At 40.8% G+C, this 17,198-nt stretch overlaps 1 protein-coding gene across 7 annotated transcripts in view; it reads right to left on the bottom strand.

The window, feature by feature from the left end:
- smtnb (smoothelin b) overlaps positions 1–17,198 on the bottom strand; it is a 52,184-nt gene that overhangs the window by 12,503 nt on the left and 22,483 nt on the right. For 6 of the 7 annotated variants that reach the window (XM_019860541.1, XM_019860558.1, XM_019860577.1 and 3 more), the window contains exons 6-10: positions 12,351–12,447; positions 7,936–8,639; positions 6,926–6,968; positions 5,394–5,969; positions 3,928–4,004 (exon numbers count right to left, since the gene is read on the bottom strand). In XM_019860541.1, coding sequence (XP_019716100.1) covers positions 3,928–4,004; positions 5,394–5,969; positions 6,926–6,968; positions 7,936–8,639; positions 12,351–12,447 — 1,497 coding nt within the window. Of the gene's footprint in view, positions 1–3,927; positions 4,005–5,393; positions 5,970–6,925; positions 6,969–7,935; positions 8,640–12,350; positions 12,448–16,044; positions 16,220–17,198 lie in introns of those variants that run through there. The other variant, XM_019860594.1, reaches the window with a different exon arrangement.

The raw sequence follows: 17,198 nt of genomic DNA, 5'->3' as shown, positions 1-17,198 counted from the left end.
ACTATGGCCATCGAGGACTACGAAGCATCCCGTGGCTGGCTTAAAAGTTCATTGCATGCCAGGAAGTATTTGTTATTGTTAGATTCAGACGAGGATGGACGTTGCATTGCTAAAATGGCTACAAAACGGACATTTGGATGTCAAGCAGCTTAGACAAGAAGAGCTCTGATGCTGGAAGAGAGGGTAAAAGTGATCAAAATGAAAGACGGAGCAAGCAAAATAAAATACATTTTCCAAGAAATTGATGTAAGTGAAAGTGAATGCTGATCGTAAATTTCGCAATTTCTTTCCCTTTTTTTCTTTCTACACTGACAATATGAAGTGTCAAATAAGTGTGTGCTCATACTTATGTACTATTGGAATAAAAATAGAGTACACAAACGTTTGTGTGTGCGTGTACACATACGTTTGTGTGTGTGGGTGTGTGTGTGCTTACATCTGAGATCAAATTTGCTACAGTGAAAAACCCCCTGTTGTGAAAAATTTCTTGCTGCAAACATGATTTCGTTGTAGAGGAGTTTCACTGTAGCAACATCACACTGTCATTGTGGAAACATTTATCAAAACAAACGAATCTGTAACTGCAACACAACGAGCGTTCCGTTTGCACTTCAATCTTGGTAGACATGACCAGCTCGAAACACAATTTTGTTATGGATTACCAACTTCAGAGCTACTGGATCTGCATTGAAACGAAAATCAACCGGCCGACCTCGCACGGCCAGAACTCGGCTTGATTTTTAAAACATAACGAAACAGAATGGCATTATATGTACTTTTTAAAAATAAAAACACTTTTTTGTTTCTTTACTTTATTTGCCTTTTATTTAACCTACAAATGTGTCAGATCATTTTGCCTGACCCTGTATAAACCCTTACTGCTGTATTCCTAAAAATAATGCAGTGTACTGTAACACCCCGTAAAGAACAGAAATAAAGGCATGCAGTGAAGGAAGAAATATTAAACCAGAGCAAGTATAAAACTGAAGTAAATCACAATGCCTGAGGGCAAGTAGGGGTATAAAAGTTTGCAGTTAGCCCCCACTCTGCAAAGCAGACTATCATCGGCAATGTACAGTATGTGAAGCGGTTGGTCAAACATCGTGTGACATGGCTCGGCGGTATTTTAACAATGGGGTCATCATCACACTGCAAATCTACGACAATCCATCACTGACTGTGGGCCACTGGGGTGCAAGCAGCAAGTTACAATTATGAGCTGGGGCTTAACAGTTATCCCTGACAATGACACAGACTGTGACTGGGCTGTCATCACTCTGCTTCTATTATATTGGTGCTCAAGGACGAGTGCAGTGAGAGGAGCAGGAACAGCTGTGACGACAGACTGTGAGGAATTAATATTCAGCATCGGAAAACATCTGATTGAATGGTCCCGTGGCCATTTTGACCTCATCCCTATTAATCTCATCTTATTTGTAATACTGTATTATCTATAATGAGGGCAACTCCAAAGCTGCAAGTGCAATGTTTGTTGCTTTTGAAACTTTCTGAAATTCTGGTTTCTGGAAATGCATTCTCTCGCAGTTCGAATTTTTACACAATATTTATCTATGTTGCGATGTAACTTTTATGGACATAGGACATTGATTTTAAGAAGAAAATTTGTGTGGCTAAATAGCTCCGGCAATTTGGCAATTACAATCTAATATTATCAACCGCAATAATCTAAACAGTGTAAGAATTATTTTCATCCAAATTTTCTTGAGATAGGCAGATGTCCATATGTTAGAGAAAGCAAAGAGGCAACGCTGCCTCTGGCCACAGCTGTCACCAATACAAGAGCAATAAAAATACAACGGAGGAAATAGTGGAGGTTTTGTCAGTGGACCACCGAGGAGAAGCCAAGACCACACAAACAGATCAAAGAGTGAGACTATAGGGTGATGCGGCCAGCGATAAAAATTAGACAACTCATCTGTAAATCCTTGCTAAAATGTAGTATACTGCCTAAAAAGTAACAAAAATAAAATAGACCAATATTTTTTTCTCTCTCATATTTTATGATGCACCAGGGATATTCACACAGAGCTACTTCAGTACACCTACACGGAGGGCGTTCACTATTGTATAGTTTTAGAATTGCTGATTCAATCAAACAATCGGATATGAATCATTTTGTAACAAAGTTAATTGTAAAGCGACTTCTTGTGTACTGATGAAAGGAAAGGGCTACTCGTTGGATATACAGTACACTTCTGAGGCCATACATTGATTCTGATTCAGTTACGAGTCTGGTTTGTAATCTGTCAGAAAATTGGCAAAAATGTGAATCATCGTTTTCCAAAATAAAAGCAAATGTCTTACTGTATTTTGATTACACAACTGGTCTACTTTCATGAAGGACTACAGAAATCAGATTATATTTACTGTTGAGAAGTTGAAATCTGAAAGGATTTGGCCAATTTGAACTCATATTTATCATCAATCATAGTTGTCAAATAATTTGATTAATTTTGACACCCCTACCTGCACAGTCTAAAGAGATTTAGTACAATCACTGTATAAAAACAAAAATATTGTTAAATTATCAACTCCGTGTTAGAGTCAACCAAAATTATGTGACGGTAAAAAAATTCCTTCAGCTCTGTATTGGATGATCCGTATTGAATGTAGTGTTTTTAAAATGAAAATAAATAGGCAAACACAAAATTAAACAGTTTTTAAGATACCCGCGTTAAACCAAATGGCAAAAACGAATATACAGACTTCTTGACATCCATGTTCAACTGATACAACAATGATGGCACTGTTGTGACTCCTCACTTATAAACCGGTGCCTCGTGGTACAAGCATGCAGTCATCCCTGGTGCGCGACACTTTTTGACCATCGGTAATGTCAGTGGTTACCCTCTCAAAGGAACCTGGGGTGAAACAAACTTGGAACCAAAGCAATGATTTCGGCTAAAATATTGATTGAGGAGTGACCTATAGGTTGCTGGATGTACGTAGTGATGTCGTAGGTGGTCTAAAGATTTGATAACACTTACCTAAATTGCACATATCCTTAAAAAAAAAAAAAAAAAAAGTAAGAGGTTACCTGTATGTTAGGTTGATGTGCTCAGGTATCTCAGTCTCATTTCCAACAAAATGCTACTTTCTTCTGAAACACTGATGAAGTGTCTTAGTTCATACCTATCTCAGTGAGGCTCTAACTGATGGACATGCTCTCATTCCCAACACCTTATATCAAGCCTGCAGCCCTGTAGAGGCTCCTCCTAGCCACAATTAACCAACTCCTTGATCCCAAAACCACATTATGTCTGCCCTCACCAGTGCCATTAAAGAGTAGGCAAGACCCACCTCCCTCCCCTCCCCTCAGTTCATCAAAACACTTCCTTTCTTGGAGGGCAGTGAAGGTTACGAAGGCAACAAATTGGATTTTAACCCCACACTGAACAGCGATAACCGTCGAACACCAGTCACTCTCCTCCATCAGCAGTCATCTCCAGATGCTTCCCAAAAGAGATGCATCTTATGCGTGGCCAAATAAAGACTCAATGGAACAACTTGTCTTTCGGTGTGATGGATGATAGTCAGATGTGACTTAACTAGCACTTCCTCGATAGATGTCAGTGGGCATTTCCCTGGTGTGAGAAAAGGAGGAATGCCCTTAGCACCACCTCCTCCTTTGCTCTCCTTAACATACCCTAGAAGGAAAGATGTGACTGGCTACCCTCTCTGTATTTGATAAACACCGCTCTTCCCTCTGCTTCCCTTACTCTGTCTGGTTTTCACAGAACAGACATGCCTGCTTCCTTTATAGGGGATTTCTGTTGCAGAGAAACTCTGCAGATTCATTTGAACAAAATAACCCCAACGGAGTGTGTTCGAGAACGATCTTCGCATGTTTTGATCAGCTCTGGAGAGCCTCAGTGATGACTTACAATTAGTTCCCAAAGCCAGTACCTTAATCAAGGATCCAGAAGAGATGCTGGCGGATGTGGTGATCTTGAATGGTGCGGGTCTGAGGCCAAGAGTCAGCTCTGATGTAGACAGAGATTCACATTTTAGGGTTTGGACATAAGAAAGGCCTTGCTATATACGTGTGCATGCTCTGGGCTAGCCATTAGTCTGTTACATAAGATGCCAGACCGCTATAAAAATAAGACTCTAGTCGTACATGACGCAAGAAAGAAATATGTACATGACACCACTTTTCACATATATACATTTTTGAGTGTACATATGCATCATACCCCCCTCACCAATCAAGAGACGTTTGATCACGATGTACCCAAGACTTGAAGAATGTTTGGGTGGGAGAACAGGAGACACAAATTGAAGTAAATAAGAGTTTCCGGGTGGGGGCAAAAAGCAAGCAGCATAGTAAGGGCACCAAATGCATCCTAAAGGAAGTCGAGGGTGCACAATAAATGTACAGGTCCTGCCTGACTGACTGAAATGAATTGTTTGGGTTGGTGGTCATGGTTGACAGGATGAAGTAAAACTTACAATGCCTTGTTGTTTGGATGTACTGTTAAAGATATCATGTCAATTTTGCATCTGAAAGAAACGCATACATTCCTCCCAGCTGACAATCACTGTGCATCTGAAACATTGCTCTTAACATACAGACTGCTTTTATCACTACTAAGATCCTAATGACAAATTAAGTCCCTAAATCAAATTACAAACACCAAAAATGTGATTAAAAATGCCTTTACACTGTATACTAACTACAACATGTTCTGTGGCAGTTAAAACATGACAGCATGGTTGTTCGATGAATGCAAATTTACATCAACATTTTCCACAAACGACTGTATAGTTGTGTATCCTGTTCGAGCACACAAAAAAGATGAGATTGGAAATGAAAATCAGAGCCTAAAACCGAAAGAGTGCATCCTATAATGTTTTAGGTAAATATATATTTTAAGTAACAGATGGAATAAATTCTATAAGGTGCAATGGACTGTAAATAGCTTAAAGGAAACCTCCAAGTCACCCCTCAGACTTCTTGACTTTGAAAGCAAATCACACAGCACACAAAGCAGCGCATTGTGTCGGTTTACAAAGTCTGTTCTATCCTACTACTCAGTCTGGTTGGAGAGGGACAGTTTTTGTGTCCTTTGTGCTGATATACTTTCTGTGGTGAACCTCTGACCTCACCCACTCAACAAGGCCCGTCTGTAACAAGCACCCTTTAGAACTAGCGTGCTTCTTCATATTCAGTAGTATGACGAAAAGCTTTGTCATCACCCCACGTGTGACTTGTGACTGGTGCTTGTCACTTTCCACAGCTCGGGGAGTTGGAGGCCTGCTTCTGATGTGCAAAAGAGTAAATAACAGCTGCTGCCAAACAACAATGCCTTAATGATCAAAATCCTACCTAAACTGGAGTCAAAGTGTTTCCTGTTGCTAACATGCCCTACCTGTTCTCTGCCCCAGTGCATGAGCAGTGACGCGTGGGGACATGTTGCTGATGGGGACAATGTTGCCCCTCTGGGACGAAGATGTCGTACGACCATCCTTGATCTCAATGGTGAGGAACGTCTTCATGTCTGGGTCTGCTTCTTGGGTGTTCTGCTGCCCAGCTTCTCTCCCTGGGGTCTGGTCTTCCTTTGACTCCCTCAAGACGAGCTCACTCTTCTCGGCCGGGTGCGTCGTACCACCCATGGACTGCTGGGATTGGTCGGTTGAAGGCAGAGGTTTGTTAGCCACACCTCTGAGTTGAGGTGTGGCCTGACTCTTGGATGCAGCAGAGGTGTTCGCTGCGGTGTCTGCGCGCGCCCATGCTGGCCTGTTGCCAGAAGTGATGAGGGATGTTGCAGTGGGAGTCAACAGCTCCGCAGCTCTGGAGAAGTTCGTCTGGCCACTGCTGCTTAAGGGAGCCTTCTTCAAAGCTGGGGAAATTATGTGCTGACTGGGCTCATTGAACTTGCGCATCCGATCCCGAACGGAGTTGGTGCGTTTGGACTGTTCCAGCAGAAGATCTTTCTTCTCAGGTGCTGTGAATTTAAACAGGAGTGAAGCTGAAATTCTTTCATCTGAATTCACCACAATGACTGTCATTCTGATATCTTAGAACGTGGTCATAATATTGTCGCTGTATGTTTGTTTTATGGTCTAGCCTCGACATGAAGAGTATTACGAGAAGTGAGAGTATAAAATGGGGTCATCGTTAACCACATATAAATTCTCATCAATTACTGTTGTGGCATTAGACAAAAAACAAAAAACCTAGCATTCTCTTGGCTGATATCCATCACTGCATGGAATGAAACTATCACATACTGTACAATGGTGCATTGGGATGCAAGTTTAATTCATTATATGACCACGCTCGTAACTTAGGTCTGTTGTATTTCAAATCTTTCCCCATTGAAATGTCAATCTGTTCCCGCGTCTCCCCTCCCAAATAAAAACAAACAAAAAAAAAAAAAACAATGCAAATAACTAAGCTGTTTGTGCATCATAATTCGTTGTTGATCCTTCTGGTGTGTGTGAATTGGCCACCGGGCAGCAGTGTAATGCAGTCATTAAGCTATGCAGAGGTGTTTCAATCAATTATTGCAAATGATACAGTACCTCTGCAGTAACGAGTTGTTTTTCGATGAAGAAAATAATGTTTTTCTACTTGTGTTGCTGTACCATTTGGTGTTCAAATATCTGCTGCAACACTGCCATATAAATGCTATTTATGTGGTATCCCAATATGTGTCAGCATTACACTATCTAACTTCAGCCTCTTTTTGATTTTTTTAACACTCTGTCAAACTGCTTTTTGTAAAGTGAGCTGAGTTGAGTTCACTGACAAACAACATGCATGTCTCAAATCTTTGTTTGAAAGTCAAAGTAAATAAAAAATTAGTCTAATTAAAAAAAAAAAAAACCTGAAGTCGGGTTACACTTATCACAAGCCACCCATGCATAGTGAGCAATTAGTTCATTTTTCTTTCCTTACCAGCATTCTTGTCATGAGTGAGGGTTTGATCACATGCTCTCATCTATATGAAGGAAACCAAAAACAGAACAGAGCAATCAGTGGAGAGGGGTGCAGAGAGTTGCAGTTCAATTGCAATAGATTAATAAACACACAGCGCTCTATTGTGGATTGAAGAGGCTTTCAAGTTGGATGGCTGTTGTGCAAGTTACCGGTACACATTATCTAACATACAGTACAAAATTGACTGCTGGTGTTTTTATTATCTAACACTTGTATTTTGAGTGAAGTTGCAGGGATCGGTTCTTTTTTTGGCTACAGGGCCCCAGAGTATTTACATTACATTCAGCCTACAGAGCATCAGCCTAAATCGAAATGGACAGTTGAGGCTAGGCTTGGGTAAACACATTTGAAGAAGAAATCCTACACGAGAAGTAACAGTTCACACTGATGATTGTGTCTTCTGTGCTTTTGGTTGAAGAGAGACAGAACAATACCTTCTCCTCTCAAACAACAGGTGAGGTTCACATACAACTGCTGACAGGAAGCAGAGCTACTCAGATGCAGATGTGTTTGATTGTGTAGCTGACCAACAAAGGGATAAACAGGCCAGAACTGGATGTCAGCACAGTGCGTCTATGGGTGCCAGTGTAACCTTCGTGTCACTGAAGTGCCAAGTGGGTGTCAAGGGGAAAGAAAGTGACAGCTCATCAACGCATGCTTTGTGACTAAACAGCGCCCTCTGGCGGTATGATTTTGACAGTTACTGTCTGACTGACAGGAGAAAATCACTTTTTAACAAAAGGTCTTAGTGAGTAAAATTACAATTTTACTGTACGTGGACGAACAACTCCTAGAACGCTCTTATTTCAGATCAAAGCCTTTCATTTCTTTTAGAAAGTTGTGACAGTTTATAGTCTCTTGAAGAGATGTGATATGTTTTGAGTTAGCATTTGAGGCTGTGATTTGTGTCTCCATTGAACATTATTACCAAATGACCACCAGAGCTGACAATATAGAATGTCATTTACCTTTTGTCTCAGGATGTCGTGCTTTTCCTCTTCAATACCATTGACCTGGGAGGTTTCAGGGGGTTTGCGAGACAGGACTGATCCATCTGTAAGATCCTGGTCGACGAGGTGGTCATGGCTGGACGTAATGTGGAGGCTTGTTACACCGTGGCTTCTGTTCTCAGTTTCTGAGTCGGTACTGTGAGCTGAAACACTTGTGTCCACCTCCTCTTTATCTTCTGGACACTTCTCTTCAGAGAACATACTCACACTGCAATCTGATGTTCCAGAGTCAGTGCGGTTTCTTGACAAATCGATGCTGTCAAAACCTCCAGAACCAAGAGGAAGCCCGACACAAGAATCTGAGCCACCTGTAGCGATTGTCTGATTGATGCAAGATTGGGATTCGATACTATGCTCTGACGTCCCAGAGTCTTGTCTGCTGCGCTGAGAGGAACGCTGGCTTCTTTCTGAGGCTCCAGAATCTGAACGTGCTCTGTAGGTTGAGCTAAGGCTCTCTTCTGTTGTCACAGAATCCATATTGGATCTGGAAAGTAAAGAGGTCACGCTGCAGTCTGAAGCTGCAGAATCAGACCTCTGACGGTGAGACAGAACCAGGTCAGGCTCTGTGGCCACTGCTTCTCTCTGTGGTTGAATCAGCAGAGGTGCAGAGCCATCCGCTTTCGCCAGATGGTCAAGAACGAGTACCATGCCGGAGTTGGAGCCTGCAACACAGAAGATGAAGAGTGCAAAGTGGGTTTAGCGCAGGGATGTCAATGCTGTCATTTCTAATAGTAAAAATGCTTCGAAACAACGACACAGATAACATTTCACCAGCCTGACATACCTTACCGGCAAGAAGCCATGTGGCGATATCTAAATGTAAACACTGGTAACAACACAATAAGAGAATGGCAAAGGGTAGCGACAGTTTGTGGCCACGCCACAAAATGTGGTGGCCAGCTGTCAAGTGAATACCGAGTTTCACTTGCTGCCTCAAATTCTTGTTTTTTCCAAATTGCAAAATGTTTCACCAGCATTGTGAATCTATGAAGTACTCATAATTCTAGAGCCACTCCATAATGCTCTTCATTAACACACAAGTAAGCGATTGTATGATCATGCATCTCTCCATTCAGTTGTCCTGTTACAGTTTTATTTTAGAACTGAAATGTCTGACGCTACAGGCTACATTTAAGTGAAATGCGCGTGAAGAACGTAAAAGAAAGAAAAATAAAATATAAATAAATGAAATACAGTGAGATGTTCAAAAGTCATGAATAACAAGTTGTTACTCTAAATAGTGAAAATTGTAACGGGTTGAAAAAAACAAGTCTGTTTTGTGTTTTGAACAATACTTAACACTTAGTAATAAAACACATTTTCAACACAATGTCTTCATCATATGTTCTATGTGCCCCCGCTAGTCTAAACATTGCATTCCTGATTAATAATGTGTTGGTGGAATATGATTTAAGCAGCAAAATCCATCTGTTTTTTTCCCATTTCAGGAGGCAGCCATTTTGCCACTTGCTGTTGACTGAAAATGACATCACAGTTGCTCAGGGCTCAGGTAACGACCATTCAAGGCTCACCTGTTTTATAAATTTGTCATGTGACGTTTGCAAGTTGAGTCGTGATCGGTCGTTACCTTAGCGATGTCATTTTCAGTTGATAAGTTCCAAAATGGCCACTCCCTGAGATGGATAAAAATATATTTTGCTACTTAATTTTCTTAACTTAATATTCCACAAGCACAATATAGAATACAGTGTTTAGACAAGTGGTGGTGCATAGAACATATTAGTGTAAAGATTTTTTTTTTTTAATTTTATTTGACTACCCCTTTGAGTATTCAATATTTCCTCTTTGTTTCACTGGATATGACGAGAAGTAACAGGTAGTATTGAAGTGACTGAAAAAGGGGGGAAATGACATACTTCCGGATACACACAGATCAAAGAGACACTGGGAAAGAAAATATCACCCAGGATCAGAGAGTTGACACGTGGAGACATGACGGGATGTCAGCATTTCCTCCTGACTAGCCTCTGTTCCAGAGATAGATTTGTCAGATTGTGTTGCGCATAAAAGAGGAGGAAGTGGAGCGATGAAGCAGGCAGTGCTGCTAAAAGGTAGGCCAACGTCAAGGAGGAAGTGAAATAGAGACAAGAGCTTTCATTCCCCTCCGTCTGAGCTCCTTCACCGTTCCCTCTCTCCTCAGGAAACCACACTCCAAACAACACAGCGGCACCCACATCCTTTCTTCCTCTAAACACACAACAGTAGGTTTAATGGGGGAAATATCTGTGGCTGGGCACATTCCTGAGATGGAGAAACCAGATCAGACTCGAGTTATCAAGCAGCTGACTTTACCCCTACGAAGAAGTAATATGTATGCTTTCTATAGCCATTTGTTTGTTTTTGCTTGGTTGTTAGGTAAGTGGAGATGCAGTTCTACGATTCCCCCTTCCATTAACCTTGCAAGAAAAAGGCTTTTTTTTAACCCATTCACATTACATTAGCAGTCTCCTACTATTAGAATTGTTTATTCATTAAATTGATTGACAAAGTACCGTGCCCCCCCCCCCCAAAAAAACACAAAAAAAAAAAAAAAACACACATGACACTGAAATATGTTTTCAATCCCGTACAATTTAGCGAGAATTCTAGCTCCCACTGAGTGGCTGGTTCACATTTGTGGCACTTCAAATGCTTCATTTGATATCAGCAGTGATACTGTATCTAATCTGCTAATTTCCCTAATGAATTCAAGGTAGTGAGAAGCCAAGCATGTTGCTTCCCCTGAGACGAGTGCACATTGTGCACCACGGCCGAATGTGACTGAATTGGACAACCGTGTACAAACTAGTCACCTACTCACAGATGTACATCTGGTAATTGACACTTAGACACATACCAACTTGCTGCATAGGGGGCGGGGGGAGCAGGGGGAGCGGGGGTGTCTGGATCGGGGGAAAATGATCTTACAAACCACAAACAAAATAGCACAGTTGTCAAGGAAGAAGTGGATTTCTATGGTCACTACATCATAAAAAAAAATATGAAATGGCTGAGAAATAACACAGAGAGCGTGTATATATGAGGGGCTTTCATTGTTTTCAGCTATTTTTATAACTCTAAGTGGTAAGACTGTATTCACAGGCATCCATGGTGGGCAGAATATCAAGTGGTCATGCCAGACAAGGATATAATGGCTCCCGCTGAGTCTATACAAACATTTCATTTTCTAAATCATAGCCCTGGCAGTAAAAGTTACTCTCGAGTACAATATGGCTGATCACATGGATGTATATTTAAAGCTTGTAAATACTGTAGAAGCTTTTTTTTTTATCTGAGAAGCATGGGAATGTGTTTTTATAATGTTTACAATTTCAAAGAATGTGCTTTTTACAGGCTCATCTCTCATTTTCACATACTTTTGCCCTAAAAAAAAAAAAAAAAAAAAAGGACAACTAGCCACTCGAAAAACCACCGGCTCACACTGCCTACTCACTCCTGCCCCAACCACATAATGTTCTCTGTCTTTGTTGAGAAGTGCTTTTCACTGGTGGTCTTTTTTTGTTGTTGACACTAGCTTCACCCTGTTTTAAATTATAAGGCGGGAATAAATCAGGAACATGAGGAGATTTGCTGTGCCACATCAAGAAAACATGGGTGCTGTTCTGGTATCAGCTTTATTTTTCCGAGTTGTGGCTGCTGGGTTTCCCATTGTTGGTTCCTAAAACCCAGAGCCAAAATCCAGACCCATGAGAAGGACTCATGGATGAGGACAAATAGAATTGTATTATGGCTGTAGAGTAGGGAGTTAATTGTACATGAATAGCACTTGTGTCATGACTCAAGGATGATTACGCAGTAAATTAAAATGTTTAATAAGGGCAGTGATAAAAGAAGCTTTAGATGTAAGTAACTGTAAATACAGTATAACTAAGATATCAATGATCAGGTATAATTAAAAATAAAAAAATCTATTCATTCTGCTCTGAAGGCCTGCATTCATGCCGTTTTATTAATGGCCTCAACAGTTTACAGAAATTTCTTCACACTAAAGAGTCCAAAAAAATTTAAGCCGATGGCTTAAACGCCTCTGCACAGTTAATAAAGCGAGATGAAAGGTTTTAAAGATTCAAAGCTAATATGACTCTTTAACTGCCACCTGAGAAGAAACACTCTTTTAGCTGGCTGTTTTAACAAGCGTTTGAGAGGAAGTTGTATTTAACTGCTTTAATATAGCCACGAGTTCATTGCACACACATGGTCAGTGTTTTCCTGCAAGTTATCTAAATTTGACCTTCAGGTGAATGTTTACAGCCTATACAAGCTTTTGTATAGCAACAATCACAGATGTGTGGGGTGTGGAAAATGGATCCAAGTGTGAGGGTGTGCACTATTTATCGAGAAGTGGTTCTCACCTAGTCTGTGCAGCTCTCGACTTTGGTTCGTCTGCTGGCCACGCAACTCTCGGATCTGAGATTTGATGTGGTCTTGTTCACAGTCCTGCTCTCGCCGCTGGAAAAAAGACAAAGATGATAAAACCATGAACTTAATTTCTGAGGTCAACAGAGATTTCTTGTTAGAGGTCAACTGCTCTGCTAGGAGACACAGCCAAGCTGTGCAACATGCTTGCCAGGTGGAAAAGGACAAGAGAATGAGAGAAACATTTTGTGGACAGATTCAAGTTCTTTTTTGGTTCGAGGGCAGCAGACAATTTGTCAGATGACCCCGAGCACCAAATTTAAGCCACAGCACACTGTCAAGAGAGTGAAGCATGATGGTGCAAACATAATATCGAAATGTTTCTCTTCCGACGACGTCAGTCATATTTATCGCATATAAGGGATCACAGCTCAGTTTGCATGTATCAAACTACTAGAAGGCATCATGTTTCAGAAATGCCCTTAAAATTACAGTTTCACCAAGACAATGATGTCAAACACATCCGTAAATGAGCAGCATCTATGTTCCAGACCAAATTAAAACGTTATGCAGCAGTCAGCCCAACCCACATACCCAAACTTGTGTGACATAAAAATTATATTTCTGAGGCAAAATCAAGATATGGAGGGGAATTGTGAAATTTTGTCAAACCATCCCGAGTAGGAATACTCATTCACGGGTGCAAGAACTTCAAGTCCAGTCAAATCAATGCAACACAGATGTGAAGCAGGTCTCCATAAAACACTGGCTACAGAACTAAATTAGTGATTCACAGGAATGCTCACTCTTAGATTGTTCAGTTCAGTCAGTATATGGTAAATATTTTCATCTGTTAATGCTTCATTTTCTTTAAAATAAATTGATTTTTTTTTTAATTACACAGGTAAACACATTTATTGATTTCCTTTAATAAGAGAATGTAACGATAATAGTACATAATATAGTATTATATTTCATAATATTTTTGAATTAAGGGTTAGGTTCAGCTGCGATTGGCTGGAAACCAGTTCTGGGTTTACTATTGCCTGAAGATGACTAGGATGAGATGGACTGTTGGATTCAGCAACAGGTGGAATTTTTTTTCTGAAATGTCAAAGATATAAATTACAATGCATGGTAAAATCCTGCATAACCTTTTATCTTGTAGGTCAAACTCTCAAAAACTTGATGTGTTTGGGAAAAAAAGTGAAGATGTTTTTTTTTAATCAGCATCAAAAATATGTTTAGGATAACAAAGAGCCATATTTGGTTAACATTTGCTCTTTGCTGGCTAGTGTTACGAAGAGTAGGAGCTTTACTTACGTTTTCAGACCCGCTGCTATTTTGAACACAACTGTATGTTCACAAGCGTAGGCATGTAAATGCTATCACATTTGAAGATGTTGTCTTCAATCCAGTCAAAGATTTGGGCTGACCCTAAAGGAACCGTAACATAACAAGCCCCCGAAAACACACTACAAAACTCAAACGCAAGGAATGAACGCTCACACAATCAGTGTGAAAACAGCCAAGACAAACCATCTCAAAGGGCTTTTAATGAAGTCACTGTGATTAGACACTCAGCAAAGCTGGGTTGGCTGGAGACACAGACAAAATCCACAATATTTTCAACGACCGGTACAAGTGAGATGCATTCTATTGTGTTGGCTGTTGAGTTCCCCGCCTTTCGTAGGTTATGGAGCATAGCAATAATTCCAATCGGAAAAAATGTCAACAGGAAAGGTGTTTCTCTGTTAGGGTAATCAACAATCATACCACATCATTAGCAGCGTCAAAAGCAATAATGTGTTTACTGGTTCAGGCTTTACATTTTGAAATCTAGTCGAGATCACTGTTGTGCGAGACTTCAGAAAGAAATGAACTGGAATTTCGTGGCCAAGTAAATGGAGAACCAAGATGCTCGCATCCCATCATTGTTTCCATTGCACTTTCTCCGCTTGTGGAACAAAAATCTTAAGAACCAAGAATATTGCCTCACTTCAAAAAAAAAAAAAAAAAAAATCCTTCAAATTGTAATCACAATGGCCAATGCTCACAAATCAAACTAAGTCGACTACACCAAAAAGCTTAAATTATTTGTAATGTTTCCTTAATGAGTTAGTGAAGTGCTTGATTAACTCGGAAGAAAACAAAAAGGGTTATTTTTCCCTATTTAGCACAACAGACTAAAGACAAGTGCAAGTGGACCGACACCGGAGCCGCGGGTGGGATCATGGTGTTTGAGCTATAAACACAATTAGAGAGAAAGAGCCTTTCCGCGCCTGCCTTTTGCTTCCAGAAGCAGTGACGGCCATCAGTTCACAGCTTCCACTTAAGCACCGGGAACATGTTTTTCAGAGGAAAAAAAAAAAAGAGGAGTAGACGGACATGCAAACCTGCTGCTAGTTGCCATGCTGTCATTAGTGGCTTCCCACTAGTCCAGACAGCTGAGACCTGAAAGAGTCAACAGTGACACCGGTCTGATGCCCTGCTTCGTTGAAAAACTCACCCCAACTTGGCCACAGGAGCATGTTTGTGTTAAGACTGTAATTACAAATGCTCATAGCGATGACCAAAAATATGGGGACTGTCCTCTCGCGTGACCACAGCAAGGCGTAGGCCATCTGTACTCTTCTGAACCGCCAAAGGCACCAGCTAACAACAGTGCAGATTAAGGACTGCTAAAATGGAGGCCTGCTCCTTCTGCACCATGCGCTTCAGACATATGGATTAATAATGTGAGGTTCAGTGTTCCCCACTGCCATGGAATTTGCATCAGTGTTCCATGATGCCATCATGTGGAAGGGAGATGAAACCTGCCGGCTTTTCCATTACTGCCTCTACACGGTCGGCCCATCTCCAAAGTCAAAGCTACAGTAGCAATCATGTCTGCATTGCAGTCTGGGATGACGGAACCCACAAAGGAAATTCATTTGCAGTACTTTTTGCTCCTCATCACATGGGCATCCATTTCTAGAACTTCACAAGGAATCATCTTTGCGGTGTTGGGGTTTTTTTGTTGTTGTTTTTTTTGGGCAAGTTTTTTAAAACATGTTTTACGATGAGCCTTCTTAGGTTCAGAGAGGCATTTTTATGACTTTAAGAACGAACTACAAACATCCTCAAAGGGAAAATACACAGACACCGTCACAACTTGAACGCAATATACAATATACTAACCTCGTACTCCGACTACAATTATTTACACCTTGGCCCAAATATGAGCTAAAGTGAATTTGTATCAAAATTAAAGCAGACACCTTAAAGCTGAACATGTCACACACAGTCACACGCAAAAAAAAATGCAAACAGTTATGTTAAACGAAATCTACCATTCTCTAAGAGAGCCTGTCAATTTAAAATAAAATGATACATATCAACACATCTTAAAGTCTTTGCTATTCCCTGTGTAATGTCAAGCTAAAAGACACACATTTAAAAAATAACCTAGCACTTTCACTCAAATCTATAAACTTCACTTTTTTCCCCTTACGTACGGACCTCCAGTTAAGGTCACCTGTCTTCTATGGCATACAAAGCCACAAGGAGGACCAGTGTCACAAAATGATTGCAAGTTTAGCATCACCAAAAAGTGTCTCTCTGAACGAAATTGGAATGCATGCATCAAGGTGATCATTTACATCATGAGAGGAAAGCTGCCAGTTAAGCTGAAGAAACTTGTTCACAAACCTGAAACGTAACCAGCGGGGCAGGACTGTTCCATTCTTCAGTCATATAATACAAAATGTCATTGAAAAGTTGTCTAGATGGCTTGTTCTGTGCCAAAGGGACAAGTGTAGCACTTGGTGTAGGACACACATCTGGAGGAAAAGAAGACTGACATTTACCTCTTAACAAGAGCGACCGCCCCCTCTCTTGCTCTTGCTCTCTCGCGTTTAACCCTCTGGAGTCAGGACGTCCGCTAACTCATTACACACAGACGCCATGTGCACAAACATACACATCCCACACACACCACAAACAAGCCACTCCCTCGATTTCCTCTACCTCCCCTTCTGTCTCCACGGGGATCTGAACCCAATGCACACACACACTTCCACTGCCCCAACACACACACAAAAGCACAAGTTAATGGCTCTCCTGGTTGACACATTAACTACTGACACTCTGCCTTCATTTTGACCTTGCTTTTCCCCCAAAATGCCACATTCACGTAAAATCAGAAAATGTTAAACTCTAAATAGACCAGGCTACATGGACTACATATCAAATACAGAAATGTTGTCAAAATGTACACTACCAATCAATTCGAACATCAACAAAATGAAGAACTTCTCAGGCATTTTGAAAGGAAATATTTGGACAGACACCTTCTGTGAAAACTGCCAATAAGTGAGTTTTTGAGGGAATGGCTGGGGAAATGTTCCGCAGATAACCAAGACCATGAATATGTGGAGTAGTACTGTACATCTTTTGGTTGGCTTGATTTTAATCAAACATAGGACAAAATCATTTTTTTTACACGCTCTAGAGTGCTGTGCTGACTTATGTGCCTTTTGCTCCAATTTCTTAGCGCTACAAACGTATAATTAAATTTTAATATGCTATCACAAAGTGGTTTCTGCAAGAGTGAAAGGAATCTTTTACTGTAACTCAGACATGCCATTTAAAACTGTCAATGTCAAATCGGTTTTGGCAACACTATGCTCACGCAATAATCCACTAAGTGAGCCCACATATTTTCCATGTGAAGTTTCACAAGTCGGTGATAGTTTGATGCTTGTGGCATGCATTTTGGAGAGGGTGTGTGTGTGTGTGTGTGTGTGTGTGTGTGTGTGTGGCTGCTGGGGGGGGCCTATCTGAGACGTTTATCTCTCACGGCA

This window comes from Hippocampus comes, unplaced genomic scaffold, assembly GCF_001891065.2.
Source record: "Hippocampus comes isolate QL1 unplaced genomic scaffold, H_comes_QL1_v1.1 scaffold147, whole genome shotgun sequence".
NCBI lineage: Eukaryota > Metazoa > Chordata > Actinopteri > Syngnathiformes > Syngnathidae > Hippocampus > Hippocampus comes.
This window is presented reverse-complemented; position numbering and strand designations above follow the sequence as displayed.